Source organism: Topomyia yanbarensis, chromosome 2 (assembly GCF_030247195.1).
Source record: "Topomyia yanbarensis strain Yona2022 chromosome 2, ASM3024719v1, whole genome shotgun sequence".
Taxonomy (NCBI): domain Eukaryota; kingdom Metazoa; phylum Arthropoda; class Insecta; order Diptera; family Culicidae; genus Topomyia; species Topomyia yanbarensis.
Genome location: NC_080671.1, coordinates 179,401,404 through 179,415,007, shown reverse-complemented (window position 1 = coordinate 179,415,007; position 13,604 = coordinate 179,401,404). Strand labels below are relative to the sequence as shown.

At 40.8% G+C, this 13,604-nt stretch overlaps 2 protein-coding genes across 3 annotated transcripts in view; one reads left to right on the top strand and one right to left on the bottom strand.

The window, feature by feature from the left end:
- Positions 1-1,397: 1,397 nt before the first annotated feature.
- LOC131682266 (aquaporin AQPAe.a) overlaps positions 1,398-13,604 on the bottom strand; it is a 55,769-nt gene continuing 43,562 nt past the window's right edge. The window contains exons 4-8 of one of the 2 annotated variants that reach the window (XM_058963624.1): positions 2,475-2,618; positions 2,120-2,410; positions 1,935-2,063; positions 1,815-1,865; positions 1,398-1,601 (exon numbers count right to left, since the gene is read on the bottom strand). In XM_058963624.1, coding sequence (XP_058819607.1) covers positions 1,818-1,865; positions 1,935-2,063; positions 2,120-2,410; positions 2,475-2,618 — 612 coding nt within the window. In that variant the 3' untranslated portion in view covers positions 1,398-1,601; positions 1,815-1,817. The remainder of the gene's footprint in view (positions 1,602-1,814; positions 1,866-1,934; positions 2,064-2,119; positions 2,411-2,474; positions 2,619-13,604) is intronic. The other variant, XM_058963625.1, reaches the window with a different exon arrangement.
- Positions 10,883-13,024, top strand: LOC131682265 (32 kDa beta-galactoside-binding lectin-like). Its single transcript, XM_058963623.1, has one exon. The coding sequence runs from the start codon at positions 11,141-11,143 to the stop codon at positions 12,347-12,349; it is 1,209 nt and encodes a 402-aa protein (XP_058819606.1). The 5' UTR covers positions 10,883-11,140; the 3' UTR covers positions 12,350-13,024.

The following is a 13,604-nucleotide window of genomic DNA, read 5'->3' as shown; positions in this document are numbered from 1 at the left end:
TCGACTTGCAAACAACGGTACAATGAAATGATTATTTACGCTGGCGAACTTAATTGATATAAATAAATAAACTATTGAATTCGAACAGCGACTTCCGCTTACCAAAAAAATCACAATGGAAAGAAAATCATTTGGCAGGAAGTGGTAAATAAATTGAGGAGATTGCCATCTTAGAATTATGAATGACTTCAATCCATCATTCAGTTACCACCACTTTCATATAACACCCATTTTTTACTTATCTAAATGTTTTGTGACAACCATAAATCCTCACCTTGGAAACAAAAACGCCTATAATCATCATTTTTGAAATAAATTATCTAATTTAAAATTCCCGAATGTTCTAAAAATTATTAAATAAAAAAAATTGAAATAAAAAAAATATCGTAGGTTGGGATTCGAACCCAAGCCAACTAGGTTCACTCAAATCTATGGAAGGCTACTGTAGCCTTTGTACAGACTCTATTCAGCAGCCTAGACTTGTCGGTACATCGGTGAAATCTTAAGCATTCGATGTATGCAAGATTGGTGCAGACAGTAAGGTAAGTGCTTAGTATTCAACAGGTTGCTGGTTCGGATCCAGGTACGTGATATGATATCCAACAAGGTAATACAATTTTTCTCTAACTGTAATGTAACACTAATAAAAGAATATGGCTTCCAAAGAGATTGATGGCGTGTGTAACTTGAAATAAATGTCTTTTTTAACAATTTTCCTATGATAATTCTCTCAGCTGAATAGCGATAACGAAAAGGTTTATTGATAAAGCTGAACTGTGGTTTTCTTCAGGCTGTATACGTGCTGAAGAATTGTTCTTTCATGTGTCTTAATCAGACAAGCTGAATAAATTCTCCAAATCCCGGATGTTTAAGGGTGGAATAAACGATATATGATTACACGTATACTTCCAATGTTCAGCTAGAGCTGAATAAAGCAACTGTTAAAACGTTTATAAAACCACGAAATGTTTGTTGGGCAGAAAAGCCAGCCTCCGATCACAACTTGTATCGGATGATGCTATACATCTCAGCAAACTGTGAAAAATTCAGTATCGTTGTTTGAGTTGATGCATAATGCAAGATTAGGATTGTCGCTAGTGTTCCTATTGTTTTCGCGACGGAGAATGCTAGCACTTTTTCTGTATATATCTGGTAAGTTATTGAATGAACTTCTAGTAAAAGTCTAGACTAAGTGAATTTGGCTGAAACTTTGACGGAATTAGTGGATGGATGTTTCCTTTTCTCTTTTCCTGTATCTTTTATCTTTCGTCTCTCATATCTCACATATTTTTTTTATTGTTGATAACATATTTAAAACGACTAACTAAAATGTAGATTGTGATATTTCGTCATATGTGTACATGTTTGTCATCAGTGTATTCATGGCACAATCAAAATTTATTGTCATAGTTTTAATCCTCATTTTAAATATAAATGTTCCGCTTGTTAGATCATAAATTATCATTAGGCATAGATTAAAATTAATGCGTTTTCATAAAAAAAATATTCGATTAATGAATATTCCGTAGAATTGAAACATCTTTGTTTCCGCTACACAAAGTAGATCAGTTGATCTAGGCCATACCATCCAAGCGTTTCAGCTGAAATAAGAAATGATACATGTTTTCAGTGACATGTGGTGGATAAATTAAGAAGATTATGGTTAGCAATTTTAAGTGTTAGCTAAGAACATTTAACACAGTCACAGATCTTTCGTTGAATGAAACATATATTACCAATTTTAAGTAGTAACAAATTCGGCTATACTATAAGTTTTAGTCAACAATAGATCTTGGTTTTGGTACCGGAAATACCTGTTATGCTTCTTCGTCTATATATTTCAACTTAAGGTGGGTTTGGTAAGCCTATAGATGATGTTCAGGAAAACCAACAATTTAATAGTTTCTCTTCACAATAAGCTATATTGAACGTACCTCTTTTTCATCTGCTGCAACTCGGTAGCGCTCTGGCGCAGTTAGTTCCTCTGAACGGGGAGCTTTGAATACTTGGCAGTATAAGAGAGCGGCACAGACGCCACCAAGGATCGGACCAGCCCAATAGATCTAGTTGAAAAAGTAAATAGAATCATTCTGAATTTCAAAATCATTTGAAGTCGTACCCAGTGATTAGTCCAGTTTTCGTTGATGAAAGCTGTTCCGAAGGAACGCGCGGGGTTCATACTAGATCCGGTGTACTCTACCACACCCAGATGACCTAATGTAACAGTAAGACCAATTGCCAACGGAGCTACGAATCGCGAATCTGGTTTATTCTCATCGCATACGCCAAAAACGCACAACACGAGAATGAAGCCCAAGAAGAACTCAATACCTAGGCCTTGCATATCTTGAACGTTCTCTTTAAGACCCGTATTGCCAAGCCCATTCTGGAACACCTCTGGCAGAAGTGCCTGTGGAAGCAAATAATTGATTAGTGCTCTGAAACAAGTCATTTAGTTGAAGTAGTCGTATCACCTTGAGTGCCGCAGTTCCTGCAACAGCCCCCGCACATTGAGATGCTACATATAGGCCGGCACGTACGATACTCACTTTCCCAGCTGCCAATAGACCTGCAGTAACTGCCGGGTTAATATGACCTCCACTGACGTGACCAATAGACTAAAAAAAGAACAATATACAGTTATAAGTGGTTATGATTAGTAAATAACTATATTGATGCAGAAAAAATTGGTTTATCGCCGTAGATAAATTCTTTGAGTATTGCACTATCACTCCACCGTTAATTACATTGACACGGTTCTAATATAATGTGTCATCAAAAGATGAATTAGCGGAATATTGTGTATTTCCTCGGAAGCGCTCGTTGCCAGCGTCTTTGGTGAGGTTCAAATTAGTTCATTCGATTGCTTCTAATAATATATCTTTTATTTTTTATTTGGAACCAAATTTTATTGGTATTTTTTGGTAAGACGTAATTCGTCTTAGATTAATCATACGAAAAGTTTGTTTTTAATAAAACATGATATATTGATGAACATTCTCGCAGCTTGGATTGGATCTGATCTAGGGGCAGATCACCTGTGATGCATTTATAAAAATCAGTGCAAATAAATGCAATTCATAAAGTATTTTGCGTTTCGTGTAAGACGTACCGTACAAAAAAATGTCGAACAATGTTGTTCAGGGAAGGAGTTTGATAACAAACTTTTCTACGAGGGAGTGCAAAGTTCATGCAAAAATGGAAATTAAATGCATTTTCTCTAATTTGATGTAAACTTGTTATTTATTCCTAGAGTGATCTGCCCGTAGGACCTTATTGATTTTTTTGAATTTATTTATTTTCGGCCTTTATGTACACTCGTAAACTCATCCGGCTCTAATGGTGGCCAACACCACTCAGTTCGTAATATGTCAACATTTTGACAACTTACGTGCCATAATGGAAGTCAGTTTTATATTGTTAGTATTCCGGGTGCAGTTGAAAATCGAAATATTGAACTCGCGCCTTTCGTTTTTCCCTATTTGTAGAGTGGGCAACTAATGCGCACCATGTGCACGTTAGAGAATTAACTGGCCGTCATCTACATCAGTTGCACTTTAGTGTGCACCCTGAAAATAGAAGAAAAATCGAAAGGCGCAAGTTTACCATTTCGATTTTCAACTGTAACCAGAATATTTTTCTGTAATTTTTATTTAGACAATAGTTGTTTACCTCAGCAATGGCATCGAACTCCTCGTTCGGAATGTTTGACATTATTTACTGGATGGAAGGCGTATGTTATGATTTTCAATCAAATCCCGTCATTCGTAACCCAACTTTGTACCGGGAAACAAGTGCTTTTTGTTCTCTCCGGTGTGGTTTAGTTTTTTCGGTGGTACGAAGGTGCTTGCTGTGGCAGAGGCTGCAGTAAAGCATTACTAATAAACAGTCCCGCGAGTGATAATTGTTACCTGCGATATCAGTTAAAGTAGTGCAGTGAAGTGCGTTACTAAACATTTTTCTTGCCTGAAAGACGGATTTGTTTAGACGAGCTATATCAGCTCTACTGTGTGAAGGTCACGCGGGTGACGGATAAAACAAACGAAGGATCAATTCACCTACCAGCTCGTAAGGAACCAACTGGTGAAGTGTTTCGTTTTTTACTTTTCTTATCGATTTTTTTCTTTTTATTGCTTTTGATTTTTTATTTTGATTTAAGTTAAACAGTGCGGTCGAGCGTGTTGCTCCCGCAACAAAATGGAACAAACAGAAGGATCACCCTCCGAAGAGGAATATTATGAAGAAGAAGAACGTATATCTGATACTGAGACAGATAATGTTATGGTCGATCCACTTCCCCCACTTTCCCCCAATGTCTCACAGCCCCCCCGAGTCAAGGTTTACCAGGATGGATCCGCTGGTCCTTGGGTGGTATACTTTCGGCCCAAAAATAAACCGTTAAACAGCATAACTGTTGCACGGGAGCTGACAAAACGTTACTCGGCCGTAACCGAGATTAAAAAGGTTCAGTCAGATAAACTGCGCGTAGTCGTTACTGACTTGAAACAGGCCAATGATATTGTTAGCAATAGCCTCTTTACGCTGGAGTATCGCGTCTACATCCCTTCTCGTGATGTGGAGATCGACGGTGTGGTAAGTGATGCGGGTCTAACTGTCGATGATCTGATGAATGATGGGGCTGGCCGCTTTAAGGACCCTAACCTTCAATCAGTTAAGATTTTGGAGTGCAAGCAATTGCACTCAAAGTCCATCGAAGATGGTAATTACTATCCATCAGACTCGTTTCGCGTAACCTTCGCCGGATCTGCACTTCCGAGCTACGTTGAAGTGGGAGGAGCTCGTCTACCTGTACGCCTGTTTGTACCGCGGGTCATGAATTGTTCCAATTGCAAGCAGCTAGGTCACACGGCCACCTACTGTAGCAACAAGCAACGGTGCGGTAAATGTGGGGAACGCCATGCGGATGATACTTGCAGTAGCCCCGCTGAGAAGTGTGTTTACTGTGGGGAGAATCCGCATGCACTTTTGACATGCCCAACGTACAAACTTCGCGCGGATAAACTGAAGCGATCCGCCAAAGATCGCTCCAGACGCTCTTACGCAGAAATGCTTAAAAGAGCTGTTCCACTTATCTCCGAAAACCCATTCGCTCTCTTGCCAACTGACGATAACGCCTCTAACGACCCTTGCGAGGGGCCAAGCATGGGAAAAATTGCATCGTGAACCGATCGTTCGCGCTTCGCAAGCAAGCTTTCTTCAGTTGTGATGCATTCTGTTAGCTTCGAAAATGATACCTAGCAACCTGTCGTTACGGACACATGCGATTCAAAACTATAACAACCAACGAAGAAGCACATCAGTTGTGTTTTAATTCTTTCCTTCCGCAACGCGGATGGCTTCGTTCGCGAAGCTCTTCTCGAGCGGTTCGCGGTTTGCATAGGATTTTCATTTTACAGTTTTATTTCATTTTCATATTCGCACAATATAATTAATACTTGGAAAACCATATACCATTTTAAAACTAGCTGATAATCAATGGCTTTAAAAATTTGCAACAATGCACTGCTAACAAATAGGCCGCAAGGAACTTCAGTAGATCAAATTGCTAGTAGTGTATCACAAAACTACCCATAACGCGATCTGTCAGCTAAAAATCCAGTGCAAAAATAGGTACTATGTTTTAATCATGCATGAAGAAACCTTTGTGAGCTTCGCGAAGCTACGTGACAAACATTCACGAGCGAAGAATTGACGCTGCTTTTAAATTTTTTAAGCTTCACTTGTGATTCGCAGTTTGCCCATCTAGTGACCTGCTCTGAAGTTATTAGACTTCTCCTTTCGGTATGGTTAATTAGTGAGCACAAAATTTTGACTACTTTGTGATCCACAGTTAGCAACAGTCGCGCGAGTGAACGAATTTTCCCATGCCTGCGAGGGGCATTCTTTGGCTCCGCTTGGAAACTCTAGGAAAAGACCTAATCAAAACTCACCTGAACTTCCTCGTAAGGGTCCTAGGTTGTCCCAAACAAGGGTGCAAAATAAAAATAATTCATCAACTGGAAGTGCTGGTACAAATCCGAAGATCATACCTCCTGGTTTTGGGAAATTGAGATACAACCAGGAGTTCCCAGCACTCCCCGGGGCACCAAAAATCCTAAGTGCTCCAATTTTACAGTCAGAAACTCAACCTAAAACGGGATTCCTTAAATTTTCTGACATTGTGGACTGGATATTCACAGCTTTCAACATTACCGATCCTATGAAAAGCTTGCTGGTTGCTATTCTACCAACAGTAAGAACATTTTTAAAACAGTTGACTGAACAATGGCCCCTCCTTACAGCGATCGTATCCTTCGATGGCTAACTTATTAGACGGAATCAGGGATCTGATCACTGTTTTACAGTGGAACTGCAGAAGTATTATCCCCAAAATTGATTCATTAAAACACTTGCTAAATTACAATCATTGTGATGCATTTTCCCTATGTGAAACATGGCTAACTTCTAATATAAACCTCAACTTCCACGATTTTAACATTATCCGCTTGGATCGAGAAGACTCATATGGGGGGGGGGGGTACTTTTAGGGGTCAAAAAGTGCTACTCCTTCAATCGAATCAACCTCCCTTCGACGCCAGGCATTGAAGTTGTCGCTTGTCAAACAACAATCAAAGGCAAAGATCTTTGCATTGCTTCTATTTACATTCCTCCTAGGGCCATGATGGGATATCGAAGATTCTCCAACGTGATTGAACACCTTCCCTCGCCCTGCCTGCTTCTTGGAGACTTTAACTCTCACGGTACGGGGTGGGGCTGTCTATACGACGATAATCGATCTTCGACAATTCAAGACCTTTGTGACAACTTCAATATGACAATTCTGAACACAGGGGAAATGACACGAATTCCTAGACCACCTGCGCAAGCAAGTGCACTGGACATATCTTTATGCTCGACATCACTACGGTTAGATTGCAAGTGGAAGGTAATATCTGATCCCCACGGTAGTGACCACTTACCAATTGTAATTGCAATCACCACTGGTTCAAGACCATCGACACCAATCAATGTTCCCTATGACCTCACACGAAACATTGATTGGAAGAGCTACGCTGCTGAGATATCCAAAACTATCGATTCAACACAGATACCTCCCCCGGAGGAAGAATATAAGTTTTTGTCCAACTCGATTCTCGATAGCGCGATTCAAACTCAGACGAAACGAGTACCCGACGTGAACACCCAAAAACGTTCTCCCAACCCGTGGTGGGACAAAGAGTGCTCAGACGTGTACGCGGAGAAAGCTGCCGCGTATAAAACTTTCCGGAACGACGGGTTAGTTGCTAGTTATCGAGTGTACGCGATATTAGAAAAGCGAATGAAAAATTTAATGAAAGCTAAGAAACGCAGTTACTGGCGCCGGTTTGTCGACGGGTTAACAAGAGAAACATCGATGAGCACTCTTTGGGGCACGACCCGACGTATGCGAAACCGAAACAGTACTAACGAGAGCGTGGAATATTCAAACCGTTGGATATTCGATTTCGCCAAGAAGGTTTGTCCGGATTCCGCCCCGGCACAGAAAATCTACCGCGCCGCGTCGCCTTACAATACCGCGAACGAAACACCGTTTACGATGGTGGAGTTCTCACTAGCTCTCTTATCATGTAACAATAAAGCCCCGGGGCCAGATAGAATTAAATTCAACTTATTGAAGAATCTGCCAGACTCTGCCGAAAGACGCTTGTTGAATTTATTTAATAGGTTTCTTGAGGGTAACATTGTCCCACATGACTGGAGACAGGTGAGGGTAATCGCCATCCAAAAACCAGGAAAACCAGCCTCCGACCACAATTCGTATCGTCCGATTGCAATGCTGTCCTGTATCCGGAAGTTGTTCGAGAAAATGATCCTGTTTCGGCTCGACAATTGGGTCGAAACAAATGGCTTACTGTCAGATACACAATTTGGCTTCCACAAAGGCAAAGGGACGAACGATTGCCTTGCGTTGCTCTCAACAGAAATTCAAATGGCATATGCTAACAAAGAGCAGATGGCATCAGTATTCTTGGATATTAAGGGGGCTTTCGATTCAGTTTCGATCAACATTCTTTATGAGAAGTTGCACCAGCATGGTCTTTCGCCAATTTTAAATAACTTTTTGCTAAACCTGTTGTCTGAAAAACAAATGCATTTCTCGCATGGCGATTTATCGACATCACGATTTAGCTACATGGGCCTTCCCCAGGGCTCATGTCTAAGCCCTCTCCTCTACAATTTTTACGTGAATGACATTGACGAATGTCTTGTCAATTCCTGCACGCTAACGCAGCTTGCAGATGACGGTGTGGTCTCTATTACAGGTCCTAAAGCCGTCGACTTGCAAGGACCACTGCAAGATACCTTGGACAATTTGTCTGCATGGGCTCTCCAACTGGGTATCGAGTTCTCCACGGAGAAAACTGAGCTAGTCGTATTTTCTAGAAAGCGTGAACCAGCGCAACTACAGCTTCAATTAATGGATCAAACTATTGCTCAGGCTTCAACATTCAAATATCTCGGGGTATGGTTCGACTCTAAAGGTACCTGGGGATGTCACATTAGGTATCTGAAACAGAAGTGCCAACAAAGGATCAACTTTTTCCGTACAATAACTGGAACATGGTGGGGTGCCCATCCAGGAGACCTAATCAGGTTGTACCAAACAACGATATTATCAGTGTTGGAGTACGGATGTTCTGCTTTCGCTCTGCTGCGAACATACACTTCATCAAACTGGAGCGAATCCAGTATCGTTGCTTGCGTATTGCCTTGGGTTGCATGCACTCGACCCATACGATGAGTCTCGAAGTGCTGGCGGGCGTTCTTCCGCTGAAAAATCGATTCTGGGACCTCTCATATCGATTGCTCATTCGATGCGATATTCTGAACCCATTGGTGATTGCAAATTGCGAAAGGCTTGTCGAGCTTAATTCTCAGACCCGATTCATGTCCTTGTACTTCGATTACATGGCACAGAACATCAATTCATCTACATATAACGTCAACCGTGCTCATCTCTTAGATACTTCTGATCCAACTGTATTTTTCGATACATCCATGAAGGAAGAGATTTGTGGAATTCCGGATCATATTCGCCCACAAGTGGTCCCAAATATTTTCTATAACAAATACCATCAAGTCGACTGCGCCAAAATGTTCTACACTGACGGATCAATTCTCGACGGGTCCACAGGCTTCGGTATCTTCAACGAAAATCTTGCTGCCTCATTCAAACTCAATGATCCTGCTTCAATTTACGTCGCAGAATTAGCTGCCATTCAGTATACTCTCGGGATCATTGACACCCTGCCCTCAGACCATTACTTCATCGTTTCGGATAGTCTCAGCTCCATTGAGGCCATCCGTGCGGCGAAGCCTGGAAAGCACTCACCGTATTTCCTGGGGAAAATACGGGAATATCTGAGTGCTTTATCTGAAAAATCTTACCAGATTACCTTGGTTTGGGTCCCGTCACATTGTTCTATTGCGGGCAATGAGAAGGCGGACTCTTTAGCCAAGGTGGGCGCATTAGAAGGCGACACTTACGAAAGACCAATTTGCTTCAACGAATTTTTCAGTATCTCTCGTCAGAGGACGCTCGATAGTTGGCAAACCTCATGGAGCAATGGGCATCTGGGACGGTGGCTACATTCCATTATCCCGAAGGTATCAACGAATGGTTGGTTTAAGGGGTTGGATGTGAACCGGGACTTTATTCGTACGATGTCAAGGATCATGTCCAACCATTACTCGTTTGACGCGCATCTCCGTCGTATAGGGCTTGCTGAAAATAATCATTGTGTTTGTGAGAACGGCTATCACGACATCGAGCATGTTGTTTGGCTGTGCGCAGAGTACTGTGTTGCCAGGTCCCAACTAATAGATTCCCTTCGGGCCCGAGGTAGATCACCCTATGTGCCAGTCCGGGACGTCCTGGCAAGCCGTGACCACCCCTATATTTTTCTTATCTATATCTTTTTGAAAACCATTGATGTCCAAGTTTAATACATTTTACCCTCTCTCATTCACAGTAGAATCTCACCAACCTATCCCTGTATCTACAATATGGCATTGCTTCACGAGTCTTCGGTGCACACTCTTCTTGATAACCGTCTATCCAGAACATCATGACATACCGCACATGCAGATGATATAGAGTGCCAATAATTATCCGAAATATCGACCCTCCCCTCGCCCCTGCGATTACAGGCTGGAAACTACAACACTACAACAAAGTGTGCATATCCGCCACAATGATCAATCAGCAAACGACGATGTCAATTACACAATATGTATCCCACTTCCTACCTTTTTCCTTTACTTACATAAGAGGGGAGCAAGCCGCCCCTAAATACGGCTTTCCCTTCCCCCACTAACATGTGACATGTAATATAAAAAAAAATGAATTATCGGCCTCGTTAAGCTACAGCATTTGGGCCTAAATAAACGTATTTTAAGATAAAAAAAAAATCAAATCCCGTTGATTTATGTTATGCTAATCTCTACAGCGTAAGCGACTATTGTTAAACCAAGGACCCTCAACATGTTACGAGCAGCACGATGTGAATTGCCAATTGCCATGGCACATAAAAAGCTGGATAGTGGTTCACACCTAAGACGTTCACACCATCCGCCCAGCAAGAGGGATGAATTCAATTCAGTGAAGAACACCCGACATTCTTAAGACGTCAAGAGAGTGGCCGCGAGAAGCTGAGGTGGGATGGGACTGACACTGATATTAGGATGCAGTTTGGGTTAGAACCTGACAATTTCGCCTCAAACAAAAACGGCATAAAATTAATGAGGCTTTACTGTTGATTTTCAGCTGGTCACCCTAAACTATAATTGTCAAACTTGCGACATTTAAATTTGGTAAACAAAAACAGGCTACCGATCATCGAGTACGACTGAAAATTTCAGGACGATCTCAAGTACAGTGTAAATAACCATAATAAATCAACATTAAAATTCACGTCACATTTCTATCGATGTTCATTAACTTCTCCATTCTGCGTGTTGGTTTTCTTGTTGCATTATCAACCAGTCGTGTTACAAATGGTAGTAGTTTCCGTAATACCGAACGCTAGGTACGTGTGTGAAAATGTATTCACTCGCTAGCACGACGGGCTGGTTCTAAATGGCAGTGCTCGCTTATCTGCTGCTCAGTGTTGGTGACGACCTAGTCGAGATCGCAGAGGTGTTCATCCGTTCCGGTGGTTCTTTTGCGGAATGTAGAGAATATTTGCAGTGCAAAAAACAAGAGCAACTATTTCGCTATTATTTAGCACAATATAGCAAGGAGGTACATAACGAAGCTGTTAAAATGTCCACTGAATCGCTGGACAGTTGTGATTATGCGTATCAGGATTCGCCACAGTCGCCCGGTTCCATCAGTTTAGATAAGAGTTCTTCGACGGAAATTGTATATACCCTGGAAAACATTACGGAAGTCTCTGCCGGTTTAAGTTTTGTGATAAGTGGGAGTATACTGCTGACGTGTGAACGATTTTCGATCAATTTTATGCTCAAAAATTCTGATCTAGCACTGCACTTCAATCCGAGGCTACCCCAAAATTATATTGTGAGAAACTGTCGTATAAAAGGAGTTTGGGGCAAGGAAGAAGTAGCTTCGCCACTATCCTTCAATCTGCACCGAGGCCAAAAATTTAAGATTCAAATTTTGGTGTCGGACAAGGAATTTTTAATATGTGTTAATGGCCGACATTTCAATGCATTCAAACATCGACTGCCTTATAAGAAGATCTGCGCGCTGGAAGTAAAAGGTGACGTCAAGGATGTTGCCGTCGAACAAATATATATCGAAAACTATCCTGATATTGTACTGGATGAAATTGCGCAAATTTCAAGGGAAACTTTCGCACTGGGAGATATCTTAGATTCCAACTACAAAATAATGCCTTATACTGGACGTCTAGCACAGCCCTTTACAAACGGAAAGAATTTGCACATTCGAGGACGAATCAAACTATTGCCGCATTCTTTCTATGTCAATTTACAAAGTAATCACTATTGTTGGCCACATCCAAACGTACAATTTCATTTGAACCCACGATTTGGCAGCGTTGGTGGCAAGCATGTGATTTGTCGAAATTCTTGGATCGACGGCAAATGGGATCGGGAGGAGCGTTCGGAGAATCTGACTGATTTCATGCCGGGCAAATTGTTCCATCTTAAAATCGCGTGCACCGATGTCAGTTATCAAGTTTATTTGAACGAAAAGTTGATTGCAGAATTTGTTTTCAGGGAAGACCCTAAACTGGTTGAGACAATATATATACAAGGTGATATAAAAGTTTTCGATGTAGTACTAGAGTCTGCCTATTGAATAATAGGCACCTAATAAACGTTTTGGTGTGTAGCAGAGCAATAGTTAAGCTTCTGAAACTCGAACAATAATATAAAATAGGAGCTATTTACCGTATGCTATATGAAAATGAAAAGTGTGCTCACATGTATTTAGTTAGTGCAATAAACTTTTCTCGGCAGAATGTCAATAATATGCTGCACTTGTATTGAATGCAGTACAGAAGATAACAAAGGCAAATTCTACTGTTTGAGGAATGTGGTGATAAAATATTACGTAGAAATACACGTTTAATCATGCACAATATGTGTTTTATTTTATATTGCTATCACAGAAAAGCAACCTACCATAGTTTTGTGATTCAGGGCTAGTATAGTTTAGACTGAAATGAGTAATTAGTATCCATCATGTATGCGCCATGTATCACAAAAAAATCAGATTTTAACTGTGCAAATACCGGAATCAATGTCTAAATGCGCCTTTGGTTATACTATTTTTTGTAAGGTTAGATCACAGTCAATCATAAAAAGTCAATTCCACATTAGGGGAGATTCGTCTCAACTGTTAATCTGAAAGGTTAATAAGGTTTTCGTCGTTGAAAACAAGTAAATACTGCTCGAATTACGGTGGTTAGACTCAAAATACATGTTTAGAACTACTAAAATAATAAAAACTGGATTAGTAAACCAGTGAAAATACTAGATGTGTTTTGATTCTACTTTTCGAAATAAAAACCGCGACCGGTGATGATTACTAATACTAAATCTTAATGTGATGTAATCAGCAGGCTTATAGCATGTGTGACGCCGTAGTGGGAACACTGCAAGTGTTCTGACGGGATACTAAAATAACTGAAAATGTTTCAAGCGACGTGAAATAAGCATTCGTATGATGTATGCGGGCGGCAATAGTAAAGAGAGCATGGGGCAAAATAAGCACTACACAAACATCTCTCGACAAAAGTATTAATATGGCTCAAAAGCCAACTCAAAATTCACTTTGGGAATATTCCGGAGGAGCCGTCACTCGCCCAGTACAACAGTTGATAGCAAACAAAAGAGAAAAGTTTTCCCTTTCATTAACTATAGTGCTATTTGGGCTATTCGGGACTACGAAGCTGAGTTTGACAGATTGTGTGCGTAAAGTTCATGTAAACAAATGAATGATGGAAAATGAATAATTTTAAACGTGCCGTTTTCAACGGTTTTTTCATAAATATATGAAATTGTTAATACCAATCAAAACAAACATCATCTAATGAGCTGATTTGGTAAAT